Below are 25,205 nucleotides of genomic sequence, written 5' to 3'. Positions count from 1 at the left end.
TTATAAGTAGGTTAGTCTTGGTCTGGTGGGCACACAGAATACATATCATTGCTGTCCAAAAAAAGTGTCCAGTTTTATGCATCTTTTGTACGCAGCAACTGTCCTTGGCATTGGGTCGAAATTGCACGATGCATGGTGCAAAAGAAATAGTCCAAATTACTTGGAAAAGAACAAAATGTGTCCTGTAAATAACTTCACAGTGCCCACTAAGGGGCCAGTGCATTTCACCAGAATACCCCCCTTCAGATGTAAACTGGACAGTCCTAATTTTAGCACCGCTTTAACAAACTGTACTTCCATATTTCCCTCAGTTTGAGTTGGAGAAACTTACCTAACCTAGCACAGTGGTGCTATCCAGCTAGCTCATCTGTTTGTGTGCTGTCCGGCTGTTCGTTGCACTCACTGCTCCGCACTCCCTGGTCATAACACAATAGATTCAAAAGGGTCAGGTTCTAGTTATGCTATATACTTTGTCCACCAAACTCAGTATAGGTGAGAGGAACATATTTTGGCTGATGGATTGCTTTGGGATAAGGAAAAAAGTATAAAGATTTCCACCAAAATATTGCTTTAATATTTATCTGCTATCTAACTGTGGTTTTGCATCTCAACTTATTGCTTTGTATCATCACCTAAGGGTATCTATTGTAATACTTTGTAAGACTATATATTGTGAAATATATTTGTCTGTATTATGTAATAATAAATGATGTATATTGACTGTGTTTTGTCCTGTGCAGACCTGAGTAAACACAAGCGCTATGAGATCAGGCTTAGTGTGTACAACGCTGTGGGGGAGGGGCCTATCAGCTCACCACAAGAAGTGTTTGTAGGAGAAGCAGGTGAGGACCATCTCAGTACAAAATCAGAACCCCCTTATTAGCACACAGCCAAAGCAAACAGCTACTTAATCTATATTGCTCCTGATTTTGGAGGGAGTCACTGTTATTGATTTTGTGCAGTATCCTCCAGCCTTTATTCACTTTAATCTTCTGTGTTTTTGTTAGTGCCCACTGCGCCACCTCAGAATGTTGCTGTCCAGTCTTCGACCGCAACACAGCTCGATGTTACCTGGGACCCTCCTCCGCTGGAAGCCCAGAATGGAGACATTCAGGGCTACAAGGTAGCTTTAACGTTTAACTTCAGATTTTGCTGTTCAAACTTGCAGTCACACTTACCCATACAGAATAGTAAGGATTAGAAAATCTACTGAAACATACTGACAACACTAACTATATTTCATTTTCACAGGGGAGTCTATCTCTCTTTTTTTTTTTTTTTTTATTCTTTTTGGTGATTTTCTTACATTCTAGTCATGCAATTTTAAACGTGATGCATATTTATAATGCCATCTGTTGAAAGCATGACCTTTTCCCAAATTACATTTCTTAGTACTTTACTGAGCAGAGGTTTTGTAAAAGTTATTGTGCAAAAGGTTATGGAATTAACTGCCATGTATTCTCACAGAGCACTTTATTAGGAATGCCTTCACTTTTGTGCAATTTTCTAATTAGCCAATCATGTGGCAGCAGTGCAGTGCATGAAATCATGCAGATATGAGACAGCAGCTTCATCAGAATGGGAAAACATGAGATCTCAGTCATTTTGACTGTTGTGTGATTTTTGGTGAAGATGGGCTGGTTTGAGTATTTATATAATTGCTGATCTCCTGGGATTTTCACACACAACAGTGTCTAGAGTTTACTCAGAATGGTGCAATAAAGAAAAAACATCCAGTGAGCGGCAGTTCTGTGGGCAGAAACGGCTTGATGCTGAGAGAGGTCAATGGAGAATGTCCAGACTCGTTCAAGTTGATAGGAAAGCAAGTAAGTCAGATAAATGCTCTGTACTATTTTGGTGAGCAGAAAAGCATCTCAGAATGCACAGCACATCAAACCTTGAGGCAGATGGGCTAGAAGAGTTGAAGACTATGTTGGGTTCCAAGAATAGAAACAAAGAATCAGATGGTAGGGTCAGAACTTAATGCCAACAGCATGAATCCATGGACTCAACTTGCCTTGTATTAATGGTCCAGGCTGGTGGAGGTGGAGTAATGATGTTTTCTTAGCACACTGTGGGGACAATTAATATCAATCAGTCATCACTTGCATGCCACAACCTATTTAAGTATTATTGCTGACCATGTGCATCCCTTCATTAGTATTTTACCCATCTTCTAATGGCTTTTTCCAGCATGATCACAAAGTCATCTCAAACTGGTTTTATTAACCTGACAGTGTGTTTATTGTTCTTCAGTGGCCTTCCAAGTCACTGAACCTGAACCCAATACAACATCTTTAGGATGTGACCAGAATCTCAAAGAAATATTTCCTGTATCTTGTGTAATCTCTGCTACTAAGGATTGAGGTTGTTTTGAGGGCAAAGCGAGGCCTTAGCCAGTGTTAATATATTACTATATTAGCATATTAGTATATTATGCTCCTAATAAAGTGCATGGTGGGTATTTGGTTACTAGATTTCTCTCTTCACAGGAGAAGGAAGAAACATTATTAACTTGTAATGGAAATAAATGTAACCAAATTGTTACCAAGTGATTTTGAACCATTCTATTGGTCAGGTCATCATGATATTTTAACACAGTGTAAAAAGCCACTGGTACATTCAAATGATGCAAAAAGGTGAAAAACAACAAAAATGTGTGTATACATTTTTGAATCGGTTTGACAGAAGGTATTTTATGAATTTAAGAATTCAACAAGAAGGTGAATAAAATAATATACTCTGTTGTCAAGTTATCTGCCCTGAGATTTCAGCACCATTTTCATTCGTAATTTTGTCTGATACTGTACATCTCAAATTATTATTTTTTTATTTACAGCATTTTAGTGTCCCTAACATTTATATAAGCTGTGAATTTCCTGCACTTGCTTTTATGTTATTGAAAACATTGATTCCAAGCCTTTGAACAGTGATTCCAAACTTTTGAACAGTAGTGTACATTCATGTCAGGTGCTATGATGGGTCAACGCTGCTGTCTTTTTAATTTAGGGCTGTTTGAGGCACATTATGTCTGTGATTTCAAGAGAAAACCAAACTATACTGACATTATTATTCACCTTTTAGTGTCTACGCTAAATTACGTAATTCACAGCATTGTTTATTCCCAGTGTTCCTATATTACATAGCTATTCTGTTGCTTTATGCATCAATATTTAGGTGATATTAATAAATAATAGGAATGAATAACATAATTAATATTTAAACAAGTTCTTGTTTCAAAGGACTCCCTACATTATCAAAAAATCCTGAGATAAGATCTTACAAAGTGACTTTAATCACTAAATTAAGTGTGAATCGCGCTTCATCTAAAGGTCAGCCCGACCCTATTAACCATACAGCTTCAGATGAAACCTTCTCTCCATTTTAACAAGTTAATCTGTGCTGTGAATCCTAATGACCCCTTCTGGATTCTTTTGCTCTGCAGATATATTACTGGGAGTTTCAGCTGCAGAATGAGACGGAAAGGCTGCGCACGCTCTTCCTGCCCGAGCTGGGGGTCAAGCTTAAGAACTTGACAGGCTACACCACCTACATGATTAGTGTGGCCGCCTTTAATGCTGCTGGGGACGGCCCACGCTCTCCACCCACCAGAGGGCGCACTCAGCAAGCAGGTACGTCTGCAGCACTCAGTCAGCCTGCTCCAGCATTTATAGTCACTTTAGACATTATGAGATTTATTGATTTTGTGATATTAATATTTATTCATTAAGTGTTTGCTTAACAGACTTGGTCTTATAGAGCAGACACATGAGCACAGAAAATAACAGGGAATAGTTTGATGCCATATATCATAACATTTATAGCTATACACGAACTTCCAGCGTATATTATTAATATTGATATTATTATGTACCTCAAGTACAAGACATTTAAAAGAAACGGACAAATGTTGCAAGAAATATTTCAACTAAGACCTATAATACAGGAAACAAGGGCATACTGGCATGTGCACACACATACAGATCTGATGTTATTGATGCCTTGATGCTGTTGATGTCTACAGTAAAGCTCATTATCTTCCATTAGCAAGCTAATAAATGCAGTGTTCACTTGAAAATGCGGCAGCCTGTGTCTTAAATCTGCTTTTATGGTTTGAATTTCACTTTCAAGTTTTAACCGTGCTATATAACACTGATAAAACCATGTCATAAACATGTCATGGCAAATATCGTGTGATGTTACGAGTTGTCAAGACAAGTTATGACAAAGAATATAACAGTGTCATATTATCATTACTGGTAATTACCATGACAGATAGCATAATGTTTAATGCCATGACAGCTTAAAGCCACATGCTGCTTTGTAATACTTCATAAACTTTGTATTTCCAAAATTTTTACTTTTACAGGAGAAGGAAAAAGCATGGAATGAGAATGGAAGTTAATGGAAAAGTAACTTTGGACCATTTCTTTTGGTCCATTCATTATGGTGATTTAACAGCATTTGGTAAATGAATGGAGATACAAGGTTTTGATTAGTAACAGTCAATGATGCCTTTTTTTTATCAGAAACCTGTAAAACCCAAAACCAGCCAAAAATTGAGCTTTTGACCTAAATTCATCTGCACAAAATGGCCATTACAGCTCTAAGTGACAGAACATCTTAAAATTATGATTGCGATGTAAAAAGCCTGGGATAATGTTCAAGATCGTTGTGCCCACTCTGTTCCCACAGATCCCCGCTGAATAGGTTATGAGATTTCAGTACAAGGTCAAACAACTTGCTGAATGCATAACTGCTATGATTATTAGAGATGAAGGAGATGCGTGGTGTTTAAGCTTGTGCTTTGGGTGGTTTAAATGGACTTTGACAGTTTCAGGAACTCATTTGGCAGTTTTTCGATGTGAAGGCCCCAGGGCCGGAAGCCTATGTCAGCGTACTGGGGGGAAGTGAATGGTATGGGTGGCATGTGGTGTGAGTTTTGGCAGGATTAAAACAAAAACTGCTGTGTTCTTGCTGTCCCATGCTCTCCAATGTGGTCTTGGCAGAGAGAAAACACATTTTTTCTAGAATAAATTCTTCTGGTTGTTTTCTCTCCCTTGAAACCTCAGACAGTGTTGCAGGGAGGTGACAGTGAGAACAGAAAGGGCAGACAGGAGTGCTGAGATCTTGGAACATAAGCCAAAGCTCCTCTGCTCCTGCTGTAAAAGAAGCTAGCATTACTGCAAGATCAGCCTGATTCCAGATGGTCATGATGCATTTATAAGACAAATTGGAAAGTAGTTGCATAACTTTGGACCTGGCTTAGTGAACGTGCCAGCTTATGCAGTCCAAGCGAAGTATGAACCAAAAAACACACACACAAATGAAACGAGCGCATGATCAAACCATTGGTTAAGTACCTGAAGTCAAATAGAGATATGCATTAAAAAATGTATTTGGCTAAAAATCAAATTTACATGATTTTTCACTTCCAAATATATCTGTCAAGACACGTTTCAAGTTTGCTTCTTTAGTTTATGGCCTGGAGCAAAGTGGCTGAAGTAGCCAGTGTCTAATAGAAGCTTATACCAATCAGCACCATCAGCATCAAACTACATACCTACATCATCAAAAGCCATTAAGTTATCTTAAACAGACTTGTTTGGTTTATTACACTGCAAGCTGTTATCTAAAAAATGGACCACATAAGTGAGTCTGCATGGGATTACTTAACAACTTGACAAGTATGGGAAACTTTGAGCTTGCAGGTGTCAGTGAGCTGTACCAGTTGGTCTAATGAATTTTAGCCTGAGTGTACATCACTTGAGATTGTTAGGCTGTCAGCAAAAGTCAAAGGGCCAGATTCATAAAACATACCAGATTTACCACAACATTATTAGTGTTGCAGTAACTAGAGCCCTTTTCCATTAGCCATTTTCTTTAGTGCAATGTAACAGAACACTGCAAAATAGAAAAATCTGAAATAAATAAAATCAGCACTAGTGCAGTTTTTCCAAACAGTAACTCTGCTTAATTACTTAGAATCCACAGCACTGAATTTTTCAAATTTGTCAGTTTTAATAAAGTAGAAGAGCAAATGTCAGGATGATAAATTTGAATTATGTATTTCCATGACTTTCAATCTGTGCATAAAAAACTTCCAAAAAAACTGTTGAATTCTGGACTTTTTCTCAAGGTTTACTTCAGGAGGCTTGGTTGTAACGCTGCATGACAACTAAACCTGCCATATGGACACTGTGCTTTAGCCAGGCTACCTCTCACTGTGAGCTGTTTACATGCATGGCACTGGTTCCATATTACAGCCATCAAGAGGGTGATTCAAATAATATAGAAGTAAATTCTATGATTTATGCACTCAACTCAGTAATCAAAAATGTAACTGCATAAAATATCTGTGCTACAGTTTGTGTCCTGTACCTCACTACTGTAAAGAAGTCTCCATCCATGGATGTGTGTGTTTGTAATCCTTCACAGCTCCCAGTGCTCCCAGTTTCATCCACTTCAGTGAACTCACCACCACCTCTGTCAACGTGTCATGGGGAGAGCCCAAGCAGCCTAACGGCATCATCGAGGGCTACCGCCTAGTCTACGAGCCCTGTACGCCCGTTGACGGTGAGAAACTTCCAGCAAATTACTAAGATAGCCTTTAGAAGACTGCTTGATTTATACCCACTCTCACCCGCAACCGCCGCCCTTTAAACTCCCAAATCTCAGAAATTTGCTCTCTAAATTGGTTCAAGCTGTGGGCCTCTCCTATGAAGGCAGAGCATGTAATAGTTGGCATACCTCTGCTGAGTTTCACACCCTGTCATTGAGTGAGGCATGGTTTAAACATGTCTAAGTGTGGCTTATTCGCTGAATTCTTTGGTAATTGGGAGCAGAGGACGAATGAGAGAGAAAGAGGGTGCCCTGGCTCAATAATGGCTCCAGAGTGGTCACATCTGGAGGAGAGCCAGATGTGAAGATTGGTGTTTATGGCGGGCCTTTCTCAATCTGAACCTGAAGGACACGCTTAAATGCAGTGGCCTCATTCTGTTCATTGATTGTAGGCTTATAGCTTAGCATATTGAGTTGGGGACAATTTGAATGTTTTTAATAAATTACCTTTTTGTATTTACCAGTAACTTAACGTATTAAATAGAAAGCAATTCACAAGCAAAACCAAAGGAGCATCAGTACCTTTCAAATGTTTAAAGCTTCAAGGCTGATGCAAAAAAAGTGCTGATTCCTGCCATTTAACTTGATCTTCTCCATTTTTCCATTGTTGTTGCATTTATTTGATATGTAGAATGTGAATCTAACAAAGTAAAAAGTAGTTTTAGTTTGTCTCACAAACTGCAATTTCGGACACACGTAAATAACAATGTAAATCAAACATCAGTTACATTTTATTGTTATAAATCCTATCAAGAATAAACATTTACAATACCAGATTGTTATCTGAAAGAGTTGATGCAGTATAAAACCAGCCATAAAGGAAAACTTGTGCATTTTTTATAGACAGATAGAAAACGTTGTCACACAGAAAGCTCTGATTATACACGTGGATGAGTTTCCCTTGGCTTTCCCTTGAACATGCACGTACTGTAACTCCTCTGGCAGCAGAGGAGCAGAGCATCAACAAATTCTCAGAGTGGATTGCAGGTAGTACAGTCAAACCAAAAGATATTCAATATGCGTTTTTAACAGTAGTTAAAAGGAAAAGAATCATTATTTAGGCAAAACCTAAACTTCATACCAAAAAAGATACTTCGATGAATATGTAGCTGAGTGTTGCAAAACATATGAGTGTTGATGTGAACAGCTATTTACTAATACTTGCTTAGTACATACTTCATTATAAAATAACAATGAATTAACAGTGAAAATATAATATTACTCTGCGTCTATGTTTGTGAGCTCTCTCTCGCTTTCAGCATGTATCTAGAGTTGTAGTGTCTCCTTTACAGACTCCTCTCCTCACACTCCAGGTGTCAGTAAGGTTGTTACAGTGGATGTGAAAGGCAGCGCTCCTCTTTGGATGAAAATCAAAGACCTGGCGGACGGGGTGACCTACAACTTCCGCATCCGTGCCAAAACCCTGACCTACGGGCCAGAGGTGGAGGCCAACATTACCACTGGGCCAGGAGAAGGTCTGGCTATCTGAGCTTCCGTTCTGTTTTGTTACACGTATGGCCGGTTCCCTGGACCCACTGTAGACTGAAAATAATTTCTAATACTAAAACACATTAGAATTGCACTGAAGCTCATGACCAGGTCCAAGAAACCAGCCATTCAACTTTCTGACTGTACTTCTAGTATAGTCTTGTATTAGCATGTCATTATTCCTTGTGTTAAATATAACAGACATTGTGGTACCATCAGGCTTGTATTTAACTCTCCCATGTTTTGTTATCATTGGTCATTATGTGCAGGTGCTCCTGGGCCTCCAGGGGAGCCGTTTATTTCACGATACGGTACAGCTCTCACCCTCCATTGGACGAGTGGTGATCCTGGCCGAGCCCCCATCACACGCTACGTCATAGAAGCCAGACCATCTGGTGAGTCGCAGCATGCACGAATACATGGCTTCTAATTCATGTATGACTCAGAATCCTCTGGAACTCTACTTTGTTGGAGGATGATCAATAATTATACCTGTTTCAATTACTCCTCAGATGAAGGACTGTGGGATATCCTTATCAAAGACATCCCCAAAGAGGTGACATCATACACTCTGAACCTGGACATGTTACGAGAGGGGGTCACCTATGATTTCCGAGTCATTGCGGTCAATGATTACGGCTATGGCTCGCCCAGTGCTCCCTCTCCTTCTATATCTGGTAAGAAAAGCTGAAGTACTTTAATTAAGCTAAATGAACGTAACAAAAACTGAAACTTCTAAGACAAGGAAAGACATTCTTGTGTCTCCTTGTCCATCATTATGGAATTTCGACTGAGTCCGATTCCCCAGCCAGGCAGCCAGGGTCCTTTCTGTGTGGAGTTTTGTATGTTCTCCCTGTGTCTGCGTGGGTTGCCTCCAGGTGCTCCGGTTTTCTCCTACAGTCCAAAAGCATGCTGTTAGTCGAATTGGACATGTCAAATCGCCCCTAGCTGTGAGTAATATGAACGCATATGTCTGTGTGCCTGCCCTGTGATAAACTGGCAACCTGTCCAGGTTGTTTTTATGCCTTCTGCCCAATGACTGCTGGGATAGGTTCCAACACCTACCATGACCCAGAAGAATAAGCGGTTTAGAAAACGTGTGTGTATGTGTTTGCTGATATTGTCATCTTTTGTGTGTTTCCAGCCCAGAAGGTCTCTCCCTTTTATGAGGAGTGGTGGTTTCTGGTGGTGATAGCACTTGTGGGCTTGATCTTCATCCTCCTGCTGATCTTCATCCTCGTCATTCGTGGGCAGAGTAAAAAGTACACCAAGAAGACTGATTCAGGTATGCCATGAAACCAGATCTGCATCCAGTATTCAGCCTTCAAGTCTCAGAGTTTTAATAGCACTCAACTACTCAGGTTGTTCCAAGGTCCTGAATTTTGTATTGCTGCTTTGTTTTATTACAGCATAAAAGAAAAAATGTTTGCACAGATGGAGCTTTAAATTATGGCAGGAAGTGATGATGAGAAAGGAACAGAGCAAAGTATAATAGATTAGCTCAATTTTACTTTTAATTTGTTGTACTATTAAATTGTAATTATGGTCAGTACTGTGCAGAAGTACTATATCTATTTTCAGTCAAAATGTCCATTGTTTTAATGCTTCAGCATCAGGAAAAAAGCGTAGAACATATATGTAACAGAAATTTAACTAGAAGCCTCAAAAGCTAAGTATATAATATAATATCAACATTTATCACAGCTTGCATTACTTTCGGGAGATTTGCTTTCAGTTTTTTTTAAGAAATCTGATTTTTTTCACACCTTCAAAGTTTAGTGTTAGAAATGGGTTGCATTTTCTGCTTCAAATGATTCAAAAAATCCCAAACACGTTCAGTGAGTTGAGACACTGAGATCTGAAGTCTTTTCTCCCTTTTCCTCTAACAGTTTCTTCACAGCTACACATCCTTTCAGACCTATAGGCTCTGAAGCACTATCATTAAATGTCTGAGTGACTCATGTTGGTTGTTGTAGCATCACATCAACAGACGTGACAGCAAGCGTGGCCATCTGTGAACAGCAGTTCAGTCTCATGTCTGTCCATGTGCACACTAGGGAGATTTTCTCATGGTTAACAGCACACATACCAACGGCCTGTGAACCCATGACCCAGCAGCTGACGAAACTGACCACAAGTATTTAACCAAGCATGGAGTGATTTAAGCACACGTAGTCTTCCTGAGAGAAATCACTTTGGGACTGTACACATGCACTCCAACTCTGAGAGTGATGGTGGAGAGGTCAGGAGTCTATGTGTGTGCGTGGGTCTCACATGGCTGCTTCTAAGCTTGGTCAGCGTTTCAGTGGACGGTGCCAGGGCCGAGGTCAGTAAACAGGGCTATGGATTGGTGTAGGAGCACAAGGGAAGTGCTTGTGCGAGACACAAAGGACCACTCTGAAGGCCTTGACTCCCCCCCCTTTCATCTCGCACTGGCCATCCAGCCCTAGGTCGTTCATCCGCTTCTAACTGCCCTGTTTGTTTTGGCCTAGTCTAGTCTGCTCTAGAGGCCTGCTGGGGGTGAGATCACACTGACAAGCAGAAGTGCATGTGGAGTGGTCACATGCATACCTCTCAAGTCACACTTCAGGTTCAGTCATGACAGTGAGTGTATCTGTCTTAGACCAGCATGATACATATGAAATTCATGGTAACACTTTACTTGAACCCTGCTGTATAACATTGACATAACCAAACATAGAAACATGTCATGGAAGATGTCAGATGCTGTTTTGACTCTTCATATAATGTAACATGTTATGTTACCATCACTGTCATGTTTGATGTCATGATGGCTAACTAGAGTAAATTAGCATGTAACATGAGCTGTTATGACATCAAACATAATAGCATATAACGATTATATTTATAACATTGTCATGCTAGTTGAGCTGACAAATAATTAAGTATTTAATTACTGTTTTGGTTACTGTTTTGTGTAGTTATTCTTGCAGTTGTTTCATTTGCTTAAGTTTGACCCAATTTTTTTTTCCATTTTTAAATCAATGCGTTTTTATCATAATTTCATCATTCATATCATAAGTTCATAATTACAATATTGTACAAAACTCAGACACTACCTTCTGTTTATTTAATTTTCCAGTCGAAATTGGTGGAATGGGAGAATGTGAAAGAGAGCTGACCTCACAACTTTTTAGTGTTTGACAGTCTCTCGTTGCACATTTCACATACCAGGAAACCAACTTCATTGCTTCTAAATGCGAATAAGTCTTAAATCTCTCTCTTTGCCTTTTCATTAGCTACTAGCGAGGCGAGACTGCTTTGTTATGTGACCTGCAGTCTGCACACCAGTTCTCAATCAGTGAGAACCAGGGCTTTCGCGCTATGTTGCATACTTCCCGTCTTGAAGATATTGTACCAACAAATCGATCCCCACTTTCTACAATGAGATCAAAACCGAAGTTATAGTATCGCTAAAGAAAACGGGTAGGATGGCTGTAACGTGCTGCATGGGCATCTATTGCCACAGGATCTTATTTCACCATAACTGAGCATTTTATTGCCAATGGCAATGGCAGTGGCAGCCAGTGCCTCGTACTCCAAACAAGAGCAGTGAATGAGAGCCTTACCACATCACTTCCATTAACAATAAAAGATATTAGAAGTATGATCATTATCCATTCATTATGGATCATTGCAAACACTTTGCTTTAAAAATACCAAGTCTTCACACATTGAGAAAAAAGAGATCCTGTATTGAAAAAGATGCATCAAGATGCATGGATAGTCATTTTATAAATGCATCAGCCCTCTGAATGGTAATCGAATCGAATCATGAGGTGCCTAGAGATTCCCACCCCTAATGTAAACTCATACTCCATTTTCTATTGGATCTCTGTCTGTGCATGCGTGAGAACATATGGTAGATGTCACGAGATGTCAGCAAAACACTTTTGGAGAGGCACTGAAACCAAACACGAAATAAAGGTTTTAAACATTCTTCATCTTCTCTATAATGTATGTTCATATTTTCAGGTAAAGTGGTGTGATGTTTTTAAACAAATGCGGCATGAAGTTCGAGTTTCATGTTACGTTTATGTCACGTCACTCATGTAAACCCAAAGTTTCCCATTATCTGATTACTCAAGTGCATGTAAACGTGTTGAACGGATTACTGACAAAATTGGATTTTCTGTGTGTGAGCCTGTGTGTCAGTGTGTCAGAGAAGAGGTTAACAGGGCAAGGGGAGTCTTTAAAGTTTAAAGCTCTCAGTTTTCACTAAAGTCCTGTACCCTGTAATTTAGAAGCATTCTCCTGATTGACGGTGTGATTCAACATGGTTTACTGCTATGGTTATACAAAACACAAATGTTCAGTTGTGACAAAGCCTTCTTTTAAGTTTTGAAGTAACTAGCAACTAGACAACATTTGACACCGCAGCTCCTGTCTACAACAGGAATCCCACACTGGTCACACAGTGCTGCAGCTCCTCAAAATATCTTTGCTGTTTGTATAAGTTGTCCCGGACAGACTGACCAAATAGAAAAGGCTCCTGTGCACAATTGTAGGAAAATTGTAACTTTAAATGCCCTCATGAGTTCATATCTATACACGCTGTCTCTTGTACATGCATACAGGTGGCCATTCAAACTGCACGTCTCTGCCACTCTCCCATGGAGAGATGATGAGGCTGGACGAGGGCCGCTTCCCAGCACTGGAGCTCAACAACAGACGCCTCTCTGTCAAAAACTCCTTCTGCCGAAAGAATGGCATCTACACTCGGTGTGTATTCTCATCCTTGAATTTAAATGGTCATCTCCTTAAAAATGTATTGCTTGAAAACTGATTTAACAGCAGTTGTCGTTTTGTTTGATGATGAGTGGACCCATAATGCTTCAGAATTAGTTGGGGAAAAAATTGCATTACTTTGCATTAAAAATTAAGAACATTTTTGTGTTCTCCTGTAAGGGGGAGCGAGGAGGCGGACGCATACGCTGAGATAAGCGAGATTTATTAAGTGCAAATCCAGGGTCGTGGTCAAAGCAGTCCAGGGTCGTATAACCAACATGGACAGATTGGGGGACAGACATGACATAAACCGGAATAACCAGCAAAGAGACCGAGACATCAAACAAAGACCAATACAATCATACAAAGACTGGCAAACCCAAGGGGCAAACACAGGGCTTAAATACACGGAACAATGAGGGACAGGTGAACACAATCAGGGCGGAGTAACCAAACAGGGGGCAGGACTAAAACCAAAACAAAGGAGCACATGGACAGGACTGGGAGGGGCCAATCGTGACATCTCCTGTAAAGTGACCATTGTGGAGATACATGTTTCTTGGACAGCAATGATATGCAGTGATATATATACATATATATATATATATATATATATATATATATATATATATATATGATGAATTGGCCATTTTATTAGAAACACCTAAAACCTACAATATAGGTGCACCTTTTACATTTGCTGACTGTCATCTGTTGCTGCACGGTTTATCAGCCAGTCTGCAACCCCCCCAATCAGTATGACCACCATATGTTTAAATGTGACATATCACTTCCATTGATGAACAGAGTAGAGGGAGTCTTAAAAAGTGTGTAGCAACAGGACTATGGTCAGTGATTGTAAAACCAAATAGTGTGCCAAAATGGTAGGTGTTTCACATAAAATGAGCAATAAATGTAGGTACAAGAAAAGTGTGCGCTGCAAAAATGGATGACGTGAACACATCTTTAGGCTTAACTTGGTACATTTTATATGTATTTAGTAGTTTTAAGATGTTTTACATGTCAAGATTTTGTCTTTTTGCAGTGTAGCTACTAAACTGGCAACTGTATAATACAAGGTATAATACAAAACTTTGAGCAGAACTGAACAAATAATAGATTCTCTATGGCTTATGAGAGTGCATCTGTTTACAGCAAATGTGCTTTCTTTCATATTGGATTTTTTTGTAGGACAAGTGGTATTTTTCCACCTCAAAATTTGGGAAATCGTAACTGAATTGATTTCCTGACTTAACGAAAGCAGACTGCATAATAAAAGCCAGACCTCGCATTGTGTCCTCTTTGCCCAGTGCTTGGGTCCACAGCTAATTTAAATTCAGGTCCCTGGCATCCATTAAATGTATTGAGTAGAGAATTGGCCAAGATTCTAATGGCAGTTACCCCTTTTCACTCTCTAACAGCAATCTGTCAGCCAAAAAGAACATGAACAGACTGTGCAGAACGCAGAACAGCCCCCCTTTTCCTGGTTCATATTGACATTCAAAGTGCACACTGTAGAAAGTTGTTTTTATGTAAGGGCTCCAAAACAAAGCGCCTCTTTATCCATGCTTGTGGATCTTGTTTGTTTCCTCCAGACAAAGAGTGGCTCTTGGTGAGCCTGGACCATATTCACTGTGGTCCTTCTGGACATGGTCGCTTTCTCTGCTGCTCTGTCACACGTGGACTGAGACAGCATGCGCTCTTAGCACAAGGGCACTTTGCTTTTTGAGTTTACGCAGCGTTTGTGCAAATATAGATAGCATGTGCCCTGTATACAGCTCCTATCTGTGCTGAGGTCAGCGATCTGCAGCCAAGTCCCTTATGAGATAGTGACAGGGCAATGAAGCCCGAATGGGTGGAGGGTTGGGTTTGTAGTCGACTTCCTGTGAGCAGTAACCGGAGAGGACACTGTGGGCCCATTAGAGCGGAATGCGTGGGTAAGGGTGTGGGGGTGTGTGTGCCGTGCTGGTCTGCTACCCAACTGAGGAGGGCTACGTGGGATCAAAGAGCTAGAGCAGCTCCCTGGTTTCTTTGAAGAGTTGCGCCTGGGCTGCAGCGCTGCTATGGGGCTGCCCCCTCCAGGGAGGGAGGGAGGAGACAGTGAGAGAAAAAGCAAGAGTTTTTTTGAAGGACAGAGGCCTCAGGGCACAGGCAAAAACTGAGATTGGATAGATCTGTGCTTCATAGGGCTAGAGAACCATTGGAGATGGTTGAGTTCTAGTATAACTTTGGACAGTGTGTTGGCTGCAGTCTTAGGCAGTTTGAAGCGGGGGAAAAATCATAACCCTGTCCATCTGTTTCATCCATGGTGAACAGTTGTTGTAGAGAGAGAGAGCAAGCTTACAAAAGAGCCAGTGCTCAAAATTTACATAGGCACATTCCTTCAAATAAAAATAAACTGGCCACATTAAATTAGGAAAGAAAGCTGAGCCCAGTGCTCAATGTAGTGCTCAATCTGCCCAAACCTAGCCTGAAATCCATTTATTTGTCAGGCCACATTGGGCTCAAGTTGGGTAGCAGACCACTAGCCTGTTGTAATCTTGATATACCAAGTCTCCTTGAATATATTGGGAGTTCATATATATCAGGCTAAGTTATGATCAGGGAAAGTAGGCATTTAATAAGGAGGTGCTTATATAAAAATGCAGGCTTTTCACTTTAAAAAGGTTTAATTACAGTTGAATTACAGAAACGTTGTACTATTTCAGATGTCAAAAAAACACATCTAAGGCTCATTTCTGCTAGCACCCCTGTGGGATTCTAGCAGTATGTTAGTATTAAGCTAACAGCAATTCACATACAGCATTCTGGAAGTACATTCTAGATTAAATATGGACATTTAAAGCTTGTGAAAGACATTCCATGCTTTTGAAGCTTATAACGGACGTATTAAGATATATTATTTGCCCAGTATGTTACAGTTTATAGTGTTACAGTGCATGCTGCTGGTTTACTTTGTTTTCCTTTTCTAACATCTAACTGAAAAGCATTGGTTAGAACACCACTCATATTCACAGGACTTCCAGAAGGCCTGAAGTGATGAGAGCTAGCTTGGCTGTATGTATCTATGTAGACAAATGGAGCTGACTGGATAATGTTCCGTTTGGTGCTTCAGGAATTTCAACCCTTAGTTTCTAACCAACACGTAACAACAGTGCTTTTTGAGTTTATATACAAGTGTAAGGCCCCCTCTGAAGGCCTAGAAGGCCTTGGGATTTACTAATAATAACAGCATAAGAAGAGAAAAGATGTCTGAAAAGGCTTTTTTCATATAGCTACAATACAGCAGGTTTTCAAACCCATTAATTTTTAGTCTGAAAGTCTAAATTTAGACTTTAGCAAAGTAATAATTTAATGCAATTTGTCAAAGCTGATGTCTGTTAGCACAAATCATGTAGAATAATGTGAGGCTTGAAATCATTTTGTGAGGCTTTCAAAAATTACATGTCTCCGGTAATGATAAGCTATCCTGGTCCTGGAATACCTTGCATACATTTTAGTGTTATAACAGCAGTTGGTAAAACACCAAAACATCTAGAATTGGGGTACTGCAGTGGCAGAGCTGGGAATCACTGGGATAGATGGATGGATGGATGGATGGATGGATGGATGGATGGATGGATGGATGGATGGATGGATAAAGAAGGCAAGAGCTTAGTGGTGGTGAGGGAGAGCAAGGCACAGCAGTGGATTCAGAGTTGAATAACTGATGCTCCAGCATGGATGATGATGGGTGTTGGGCTGCTTGATGTGGCTCCTCCTCAGTACTGTTTTAAGGCTCAGCCTCTTCTGAATTTTAAGCAGACGCTTTGTCATAACACTCCCCTCCCCCTGCCTCTATGAGCTCATCTCAGGAGCCCTGTTTTCTCTGAGTTAACCCTTCCATAGCCAGAGCTTTCTTTTAGCATCTAACTGAATTGTTTCACTCAAGAAGAGGTTTGTTTAGCTCTGGTCCAGGAGAGCTGCGGTCTGTCACAGTTGGGAGAGTTGGATTAAATGCGTTTAAGCAGGAAAAATACAAAATTGTGCTTGACTTAGGCCACCCGGTACCAACCCATTCAGATAAATTGGAGCCTGGTCTTATACAACTAGAAACAACTGTCTAGACAACAAGGCAAGTGACGAATGGACTGCTCCAGAGCGCTCGTCAGTGATAAAAAAACATCACTAAGCTTTTATATTTTATTCTTTCTGAAGCTAACCATTAAAAGGAGCTAAGTCAACACGCTCATCTCTAGTGTCTGGTTGCCCTATTTATGAAAATCTCCCCTCATTATGGAAGCCTCTATGTACATACCTGATCTTCCTTACCTCATTACCCTCTGTCCGTGCTTATGCTCCAGAGCCTTTGTTCTGTGCTTTGATTTTTATGCTAAGCTAACTGAAGCAGGCCGGCTTTGGAGTCCTCCTTCTACTGTTCAGTTCAAAAGCTAACATCTCCAGTGACCTTGGCTCTGAGCACATCAGCGCTCATTAGAGCAAATCAAGTAAACTGGAGCTCAAAAGACCCTCTACTTTGATTTGGGCCAGCATAGTCACAGAGCTGCAGTTTGAGTACTGTGTTTCTGGGACAGACAAATGTTTTGCTGTCCTTTGGCTTTGAGCAAAGCTCACTGAAACATCTGTTGCTCTCTGGCATGGGGTGAGCCCCCGACCTGCATGAGGGTCCTCATTCAGATATAATCAATCAACTGAGAGATCTCTTCTGTGAGAAGCGTTTGCTTGTCTGAGGGCCTAATGTGTGTAGCGTGATGCTTTTCAAGAGCACCGGTGGGCCTGGCCCTTTCCACATGCCAAACAGACGCCTCACTATCTGCTCAGAGATCAGAGCAGCACAGGAGATTAGGGGCCAATTATGAATGGCTTTTCTGTGGTAGCACTGCTTCTTCCCCATGTTCCTCTGAACTAGCCTGCACTTTTCCTGCCCTCAGTCTGTCTATCTGGCTGCTTCTAGTGAATCCCCCTGACAACGATTAGTAAATGCTTTCATCTGCAGACCTTCAGGGTGAAATGGCATTACATTTCTGACTGATCATGACATTTGGAATGGAATGGGAGGAAATGCTTCAAAAAAGCGCAAGGTGTTTCTTTTGTCTTTTTTTAGATCCAGTTCAGCCTAATCATTAGCTAGACTTTGAGGAGAATCAGTATTTAATCAGTGTTAAAAAAAGGTCGTCATAGCAGTGGGGATTGCAGCTTTTCAAACACAGCAGTGGTTCATATGGATTTATTTGTTTTTCAACCTCTATTTAACCAACAAATTGTAAACCCTTGCTTGAATGTTGAAAGGCCCATACCCCAGAAATGCTGCTTGCGTTAAATACTTCTTATAACTTCAAGGTGAATGGGTGAGTTAAACTGCTGTACAGTTTCATGCAAAAGTTTGGGCACCCATCATCAAGACATGTGTTGCTGATTTTCTATGTGAAAATAAGTACACATCCTGTATATAAAAAACACGTTTTAATACACAAATAAAATGGCTGTGGCACAATTTATGTGGCATTTTTCAAAGAAACAGACAATTTGGGCGAAATGCCATATTTAAATTTGGAAATGTTAATGTAATTTCACTTAGAAAATCAATGTTAACAACAAATGTCAATTGACTGGGGCAGCCAAACATTTTCAAACAACTGTAGGCTAAATAAACAGGCTATGAATAAACAGCAGTTGTGGTAAAAGTGCTGAAAATCCCTACCTAATCCCTACCTTGGAGCACTGCTACTGCACTAAACATTAGCATAAATAGAAATGTGAATAAAACACAGGCTGTTTTATGACTTAATTTCAATATGTGGACTGCAAGTACTGGGAAGTGAAGAAGTTTGTCTTGTTTAAAATGTTTATGTGCTACATTAAACTTAAATTTTTTTTAATTCATTCTTTTCATGATATTGGCCCTTAAAACTTCTTAGAGTATTTTTTTTTCCTTTTATGCTTTGATTAGTGCAGAAGGGATGATTCTAGGTCAGTGCTTCTACTCTAATGGATTTATATTGCTCCAGACTCTAATCTCTCTCTTTTCCTTTTCTCCCCGCTCCAGTTCTCCACCACGGCCCAGTCCGGGCAGTCTGCACTACTCTGATGAGGACGTCAGTGCTAAATGCAATGACCTGATCCCAGCTGAGAGCAGCAGCCTGACTGAGAAACCCTCTGAGGTGTCGGACTCACAGGTACCTCAAACTGAATCACATGCTTGCAGACATGCACAGGGCAGGTTTTGTGGATGTGAATTACTCAGTGTCCTGTTCAAAACTGTGGTGTTAGTGGTGTCTCACCATTAAAAATCCATCTTAGTCCAGACTAATGCTTAATCTAGCTCTGAAAAAGCCACAGTTTTGTTTTGGTTTTTTTTTGCTTGTTTTTTATCAATTGCCCTAAGTGAACTTGGCAGCCCATGCAGGCCAAAGCATTCTTTATCTGTACCATTCTTTCTCTTTGTCTGTTTCAAGTTCCATTTCCACTTCTCGACTCACTTTCTTGAAAAATGCTTTTCAACAAAGCTGTTAATGTCCCCCTGAATAGGCCAGTTTGTTTTGCTGTTCTCTGACATTATAGATAAAGAGCCATTCCTTTTTCCCCATTATGCATTGCAGCGTTCCCCATGGAAAAGGACACCCCTCCCCCAGTGTAGAAAACTGTATGTGCACAACGGCTTCAGGCTGAACCTTTTCTGCTAACCAAGGAAATAAAGGGTTGGCATTCTGTTCGATGAAGATGAGCGAGCCTGACCTTTGCCTGACAAATGATGCGCTGTATCGATCCGAACAGACGGTGCATGCTGTTTTAGTCATCCGTGCGTGGCGACCTCCCTCAGGGGAGTCAAATGGAAAGAAGGGGATAAGTTGATTCTGATGTCCAAAGATTTTGTCTCACTTCTTTCAGTGGGAGTTAGATTTTATCCCGCAGGAAATGTGCTGCTGGTCTAAGATAAGATCTAGTGGGCTCAAACACTGCCTGCATAACTAAGCAGCTTCGAAACAAGCACTATCACTTAAATATGACTTTAATGAACAATAATAAACCTTGTGTGGAATTTTAAACCACCTTTTACAGGAGCCATAAAATGCTATTACCATCTGCTTTGTAGGTCCCTCAGTTTTGGCACTATGCAATTTTGTTCTTCAATAACATGGGTGGATTATATGGCAATGGCGGCCGCAAGAACCGGCAGGAAGGCGGCGCCCGAAGACCCAGTGGCGACGAACTTTGGCCTGGAGAGAGCCACAAGTGGGGAGGGGGCGCCGAGTGCCGTCCTGGCCGAGGTTCGTCGCCGCTGGGTGTTCGGGCCATGCGTATCTGCCAGCTCTCGCAGCCATCAGTGCCGGGCTCATGCCACATTTGGTAACAGAATTAAGAGTGAAAAATGATGTAATTGTGTTAATTATAAATATCTAAGTCGATTTCCACTCTGTCAAAAAGAAGTTACGAAACATTGTGTGCCAAAAAAGTGCGTATAAATGGGTGTGTCCGTCTGAACAGTAGGAGATATTTGATATATTTGATATATTTTTATATTTTATATAAAATAGACAGTATCATCATGCAAATTGCAAGTTAATCACTAGGAATATATTATTATTTATTCTTTTGTAAAATCAAGTAATCAAGTGTAATCAAGTAATCGTGGAAGTCCTATTAGAACTAAAGTCTACAGATACAGTGTTTGGGGAGTGTAGAGTCTTGAGAGCTGTAAATGGCAGCTGGGGGACACTTTTCTTGTTTGTCCTCTCTCTGTTTTCTGCCCCTCAACAAATTCCCACAGTGTTTTTATTTTTCTGTTTGCCAGGCATCAACACTGTAAAAACAATGTTTCCCTTGGCTCACATAAGCACTTGTTCTCTGAGGCAACACCACATTTTTTTTCCTCCACGTTGCATTCATTTACATCATTTACTTTGCACTTGTGCAAATAAATGCTCCCAGCAGGACCCCTGCTGAGTCTCTGCATGCCCTTCAAGTAGCGATGATGTGCATAATTCACGTACTTGATTCCAGGGCTGCAATGACTCTCACATTAATCTCACCACCACAAACACACTTGGTACACAAACCATTCAAATTACATTGGACGCTAAGATGGCCACAGCTATCTGAAGTTTCTCAGATATTACCTGTTTGGCTGTCTGCACTGCCATGTTCACACATTCTGTCACTGTATGCTACATGCCAGCCTGTCACCAGTTGCAAATGACAGTCTTTTTCAGCAATATATAGAGATATTTTTGTATGTTAACCAATAAGTATACTTTGTTTCATGCAAATGTGTTTTCTGCATGTCAGTTAGTGTCACTTTCCTGTCAAATGTTGAGTGATGAAGCCCGCCACACTCTCTGACTATCACTAGACTACTCTTACACAGCATTGCTCAAAAAAATGTAGATACTTTATTCTTCAAAGGCCATTAACCCCTTACTCCCAGGCTTATTACATACTAAGTCTTATTATTTAATAACTACAGGGACTTCAATGCAAACGGGCTGAACTCATCTTAGATTACAGAAGTGTGTAATACAACTTGGCTCTGGCCATTGAGGAGACTAAAAGCATATCAAATGCAGTCTTATGTCCTTAGCACTTAGTCTTGTTCCTATCACCAAACATTTTTTCCTATTTAGGAGGATTTTGTGTTTTTATACAAGATCTCAGCTCCACAGAGTTTTGGGTGAGGCCATGCTCCCATCTTTGTGCTAGTCTATTGGTGACTTCTCCTTAGCATTTCTAGAGAACGTAGTAATAGGAATGTGTAGCTGCTGTCAGTTCCCTCTAACATCCCTTGATTAAGTTAGTGTGTTAGAGAGAATAGATCTTGGGTAGTGTGTTAGCTACAGTAAATTTTAAGTAGGTGTTCTAATTCTTTGTAGTCCCTAAAAATGTATATCTGTTATGAAATATAGCACATATAGTAATTTTATGAAACATCTCTACATAGTTTTTCCTCCTAATGGTGCCCAGTGGTTCCCAGCTGGAGTGGTTCCTGGTATATCCATGCCCTGCCCAGTGTTGTGTTTATCCTGCACGCTCACTTCAACAACAAGAAAAGGCCTTGTTATTATGTGCGCTGAAAGTGGCAGTGATAAAAGTACTGAAAATCCCTACTTAAGTAGGTACATGTAAATGTATTAAAACACTACTCAACTTTTTATTTCCAGTTACTTTAGGTTCATATTCACCTTGAAGAAGGAAGGACCAAAGCTAAAGCTTTCATTAGATTTATTAGCAACCTAAGCTAATCTGCCAGCTTGTTATGAATACTAGCTAAATTAGCTAGTTAGCAGGCAACAGTAGTTGAAAGTAAAAAATTTGAAGAAAAATACGCACAAATTTAGCTATTTAGCTAAAGATTACCCTGCAGCTTAAACCCACACGAATTCCATATTGGTCTGAGCTGGTTTATACTGAGCTGGTGCTGGTTTAGCAGGTAACCCAACAAGGTCATGCTGGGATTTTAGCCAAGCAGCTAATTGCTTCTTCAGTTTGAAAGCTGAATTGTGAAAAGCACATATTTTATATAGAATTTTGTAGCAGTTACTAAAAATTGAAGGAATACTTTCTTAAAATAAACATATTAAAATGACTATTACTTAAATATATATTAAATACTGTAACAAGAGTAGTTTGTAGTCATTTGTTACTTTCCTCCTCTGATGAAAAGTAACATTTCCTCTGCTTGTCTTCCCTCTTTACCAAGTATATGAATCTTTTGCATACTAATAAAAAGTAACTTTTATCCCTTTTGTCTTCCCTCCATCCAATCGCAGGGCAGCGACAGCGAATATGAGATGGATCCAAACCGGCAGAAGACCCACTCCTTCGTCAACCACTACATCAGCGATCCCACCTATTACAACTCATGGCGCCGACAGCAGAAGGGCGTGTCCCGCCCCCCGGCGTACGGATATGGGCAGCCCGACGGTGTGGCGGAGCAGGAGTCCCGCCCCCATCCCCCTCCTCTGCCACCGCTGCCCCCTCTGCTGCCCCACAGCACGCCTTCCCCACAGCCCCAAGGCCACCAGGGCACTCTCTTCAGGCCCAAAGGCAGCCGGACTCCCACCCCTTCTCTGCTGTCCTCCGAGGCCCACAGCCAGCACGCCCTCTACCGGCCCCCCAGCAGCCTGGGGGCCTCCACCCAGACGCCTGCCACAGGCTTCTCCTCTTTCGTTTGATACAAGACTCTCGTTCCAATGACGCAATCATAATACGCCTGGCTGGGATTCCTCCTCCTACGTTGCTGTTGTTGTGGTTGTACTTTTTTTTTTTTTTTTGACAGTTTTATTTATAGAGGTGTTACTAAGTGTTGGACATACATCCTTGGCTGCTTTTTTGTTTTATTTCACCCCCTCCATGAGTGTATGTGCGTGTGCGCATGTGTGCAAGAGCATTGGGAAACAGACAATCATTCGGTGTGAATGTGTTGTTGTTTGAGATCAACATAGTCATTTATCCAGTCATTTCTAAACAAAGATTAAGCAGAGATATTTCTAAACTGCAGAAAGAGTGATAAAAAGCTATTTTTAAAATGAAAGGTATGATTCATGTGAATGAAAGAGACTAGAAACAACAACTATTTAAACAGGAGTAGGAAAACTGCAACATAGGCTTTGCATGTATTGCTACAAATTTTCCAAAGTGATAATCATCACAGGTGTACATAAATACATAAATCCGGGGTGTTTGTGCAACATTCATTTTAATGCATTCGTTCATTTCCATTTATGACAGAACTTTGCTCAAAGCATAGTACCGCAGCTAAAAGTACTGGTTGGACAAGAGGATATGATCTTCTTGGGTGGAATATGTTTCAGTTTTCAGTGATGGTTTAAAACCCTTTATTCTTAGCCACGATGCTATTTTCAGTAATAAATCAACCTTGAGCTATTACCTGAGCTTTTGCTACGCTAGAAGTTGTGGATACTACAAAAGTTGTTGCTAGTCGGTTTTTTGTTGTGTCGCTGTGTTTTGTCATGCGAAAGGTATGGTTGTGTTCATAGTCATGGATCTAAAAAGATGATTTCCCAGAAAAGGCTGTTCAGGGAGACTTGGACCGTTGTCAGACTGTGACATCACATTGCCCCCGGACGATGGTCAGGCAACTACATAGTGCTGTGGGAACTGGTTGAGTTCTCCAAAGCAAAAATTGGAAAGCAGTAGAGTTTTATTATTTCTGTGAAATGAAAAGAGAACATGACACCAAACCAGGTTACAACATGAACAAGTAGTAACTCCACAAAGCAGCACTTGATTTTTGATATTGTGTGGGCAATTAAGCGCATATGGCAATTGCTCCTCAAGAACAGCTGAACACCGGAGCTGCATGTAAAGGAGAAGACCAGGAGGGAAACTACTGCCCTTCTTTCAGCTGATTTGTACAGATAACATCACTAACAATGACAAAAAAAATCAGTCATCTGTCCGCATGTGTTCGGATTACATCGCCCAGATTCAGAGAACAGAAGATATCATCTCACCAAGAAAATGACTGAAATACTGAAGAAACAATGTCTGTTATTTCTTTTTGCGTTGTATGTATTTCTCTGAATATATTGTAGAATGTGTTTTTACAGTTCACAGTGTGACACCGTGTGCACATATGCCTACATATATGACAGATATGCTTAATTTATTTATGATCATTTGATCATTCGCTTTTATATTCGAACTTACAAAGCGAGGCGGCGATTCTACTTGGAATTCCTTTGGAAAAACTGAAGAACTGGAATTAATGATAAATCACGACCCACACATCTCCTGTCTTGTTCTCTGTGAGGTGACCATCACTGTACAAATCCTTTAAGGAATTATAATGGGCCAGCTCATGGTTCTTTTCCAAAATAAATTATTTTATTTTTCAGTGCCTCTGCTGATCTCTTTTTTCTTGTAAATAACTTGATAAGTCAGTTGGTGGCTATAAAAGTTTAGTCATAAAAGGAATCAGGCTGTAAAACTTGGATTATGATGCATTGATCTGAAGGTGGCCATTTAACTGCATTGATTCTGGAACATTACAATCAACCAGTTTGTGTACTACCTGTATTCAGGGGGTCCTGGCTACTCCAGCTTTGCCTGGCTGCTAACTCACTTTCCATAGTGGTGCTGATGCTAGCTTCAATGGCAACAAAATGTTCTTCGTTTGGCAATACATTTTTTTTCTCACATTAATTGAGATCTTGCACATTTCTTCTAGTGCTTGGATTGAGAAACAAAAGTAATGATTCCTTCTTTCCAGAATCTGTTGGGAGACAGATTTTTCATATTTATACACATGCCTGGGTGCATTATAAAGTTCTTTTGGCCTTAGTTACAGTTGCTAGGCCTTGAATGACCAACTGGATGAACCAATTTGT

At 40.4% G+C, this 25,205-nt stretch overlaps 1 protein-coding gene across 2 annotated transcripts in view; it reads left to right on the top strand.

Moving 5' to 3' along the window:
* The window catches only part of sdk2a (sidekick cell adhesion molecule 2a), a 152,123-nt gene extending 127,413 nt beyond the window's left edge, over positions 1-24,710 (top strand). Inside the window, exons 35-45 of one of the 2 annotated variants that reach the window (XM_017705948.2) lie at positions 741-842; positions 1,008-1,123; positions 3,446-3,632; positions 6,439-6,576; positions 7,935-8,096; positions 8,379-8,504; positions 8,622-8,786; positions 9,254-9,394; positions 12,708-12,852; positions 18,905-19,034; positions 22,623-24,710. In XM_017705948.2, the coding sequence (XP_017561437.2) occupies positions 741-842; positions 1,008-1,123; positions 3,446-3,632; positions 6,439-6,576; positions 7,935-8,096; positions 8,379-8,504; positions 8,622-8,786; positions 9,254-9,394; positions 12,708-12,852; positions 18,905-19,034; positions 22,623-23,027 (1,817 nt within the window). In that variant the 3' untranslated portion in view covers positions 23,028-24,710. Of the gene's footprint in view, positions 1-740; positions 843-1,007; positions 1,124-3,445; positions 3,633-6,438; positions 6,577-7,913; positions 8,097-8,378; positions 8,505-8,621; positions 8,787-9,253; positions 9,395-12,707; positions 12,853-18,904; positions 19,035-22,622 lie in introns of both variants that reach the window. The other variant, XM_037544749.1, reaches the window with a different exon arrangement.
* Positions 24,711-25,205: the final 495 nt, after the last annotated feature.

This window comes from Pygocentrus nattereri, chromosome 14, assembly GCF_015220715.1.
Source record: "Pygocentrus nattereri isolate fPygNat1 chromosome 14, fPygNat1.pri, whole genome shotgun sequence".
NCBI classification, from domain to species: Eukaryota; Metazoa; Chordata; class Actinopteri; order Characiformes; family Serrasalmidae; genus Pygocentrus; species Pygocentrus nattereri.
This window is presented reverse-complemented; position numbering and strand designations above follow the sequence as displayed.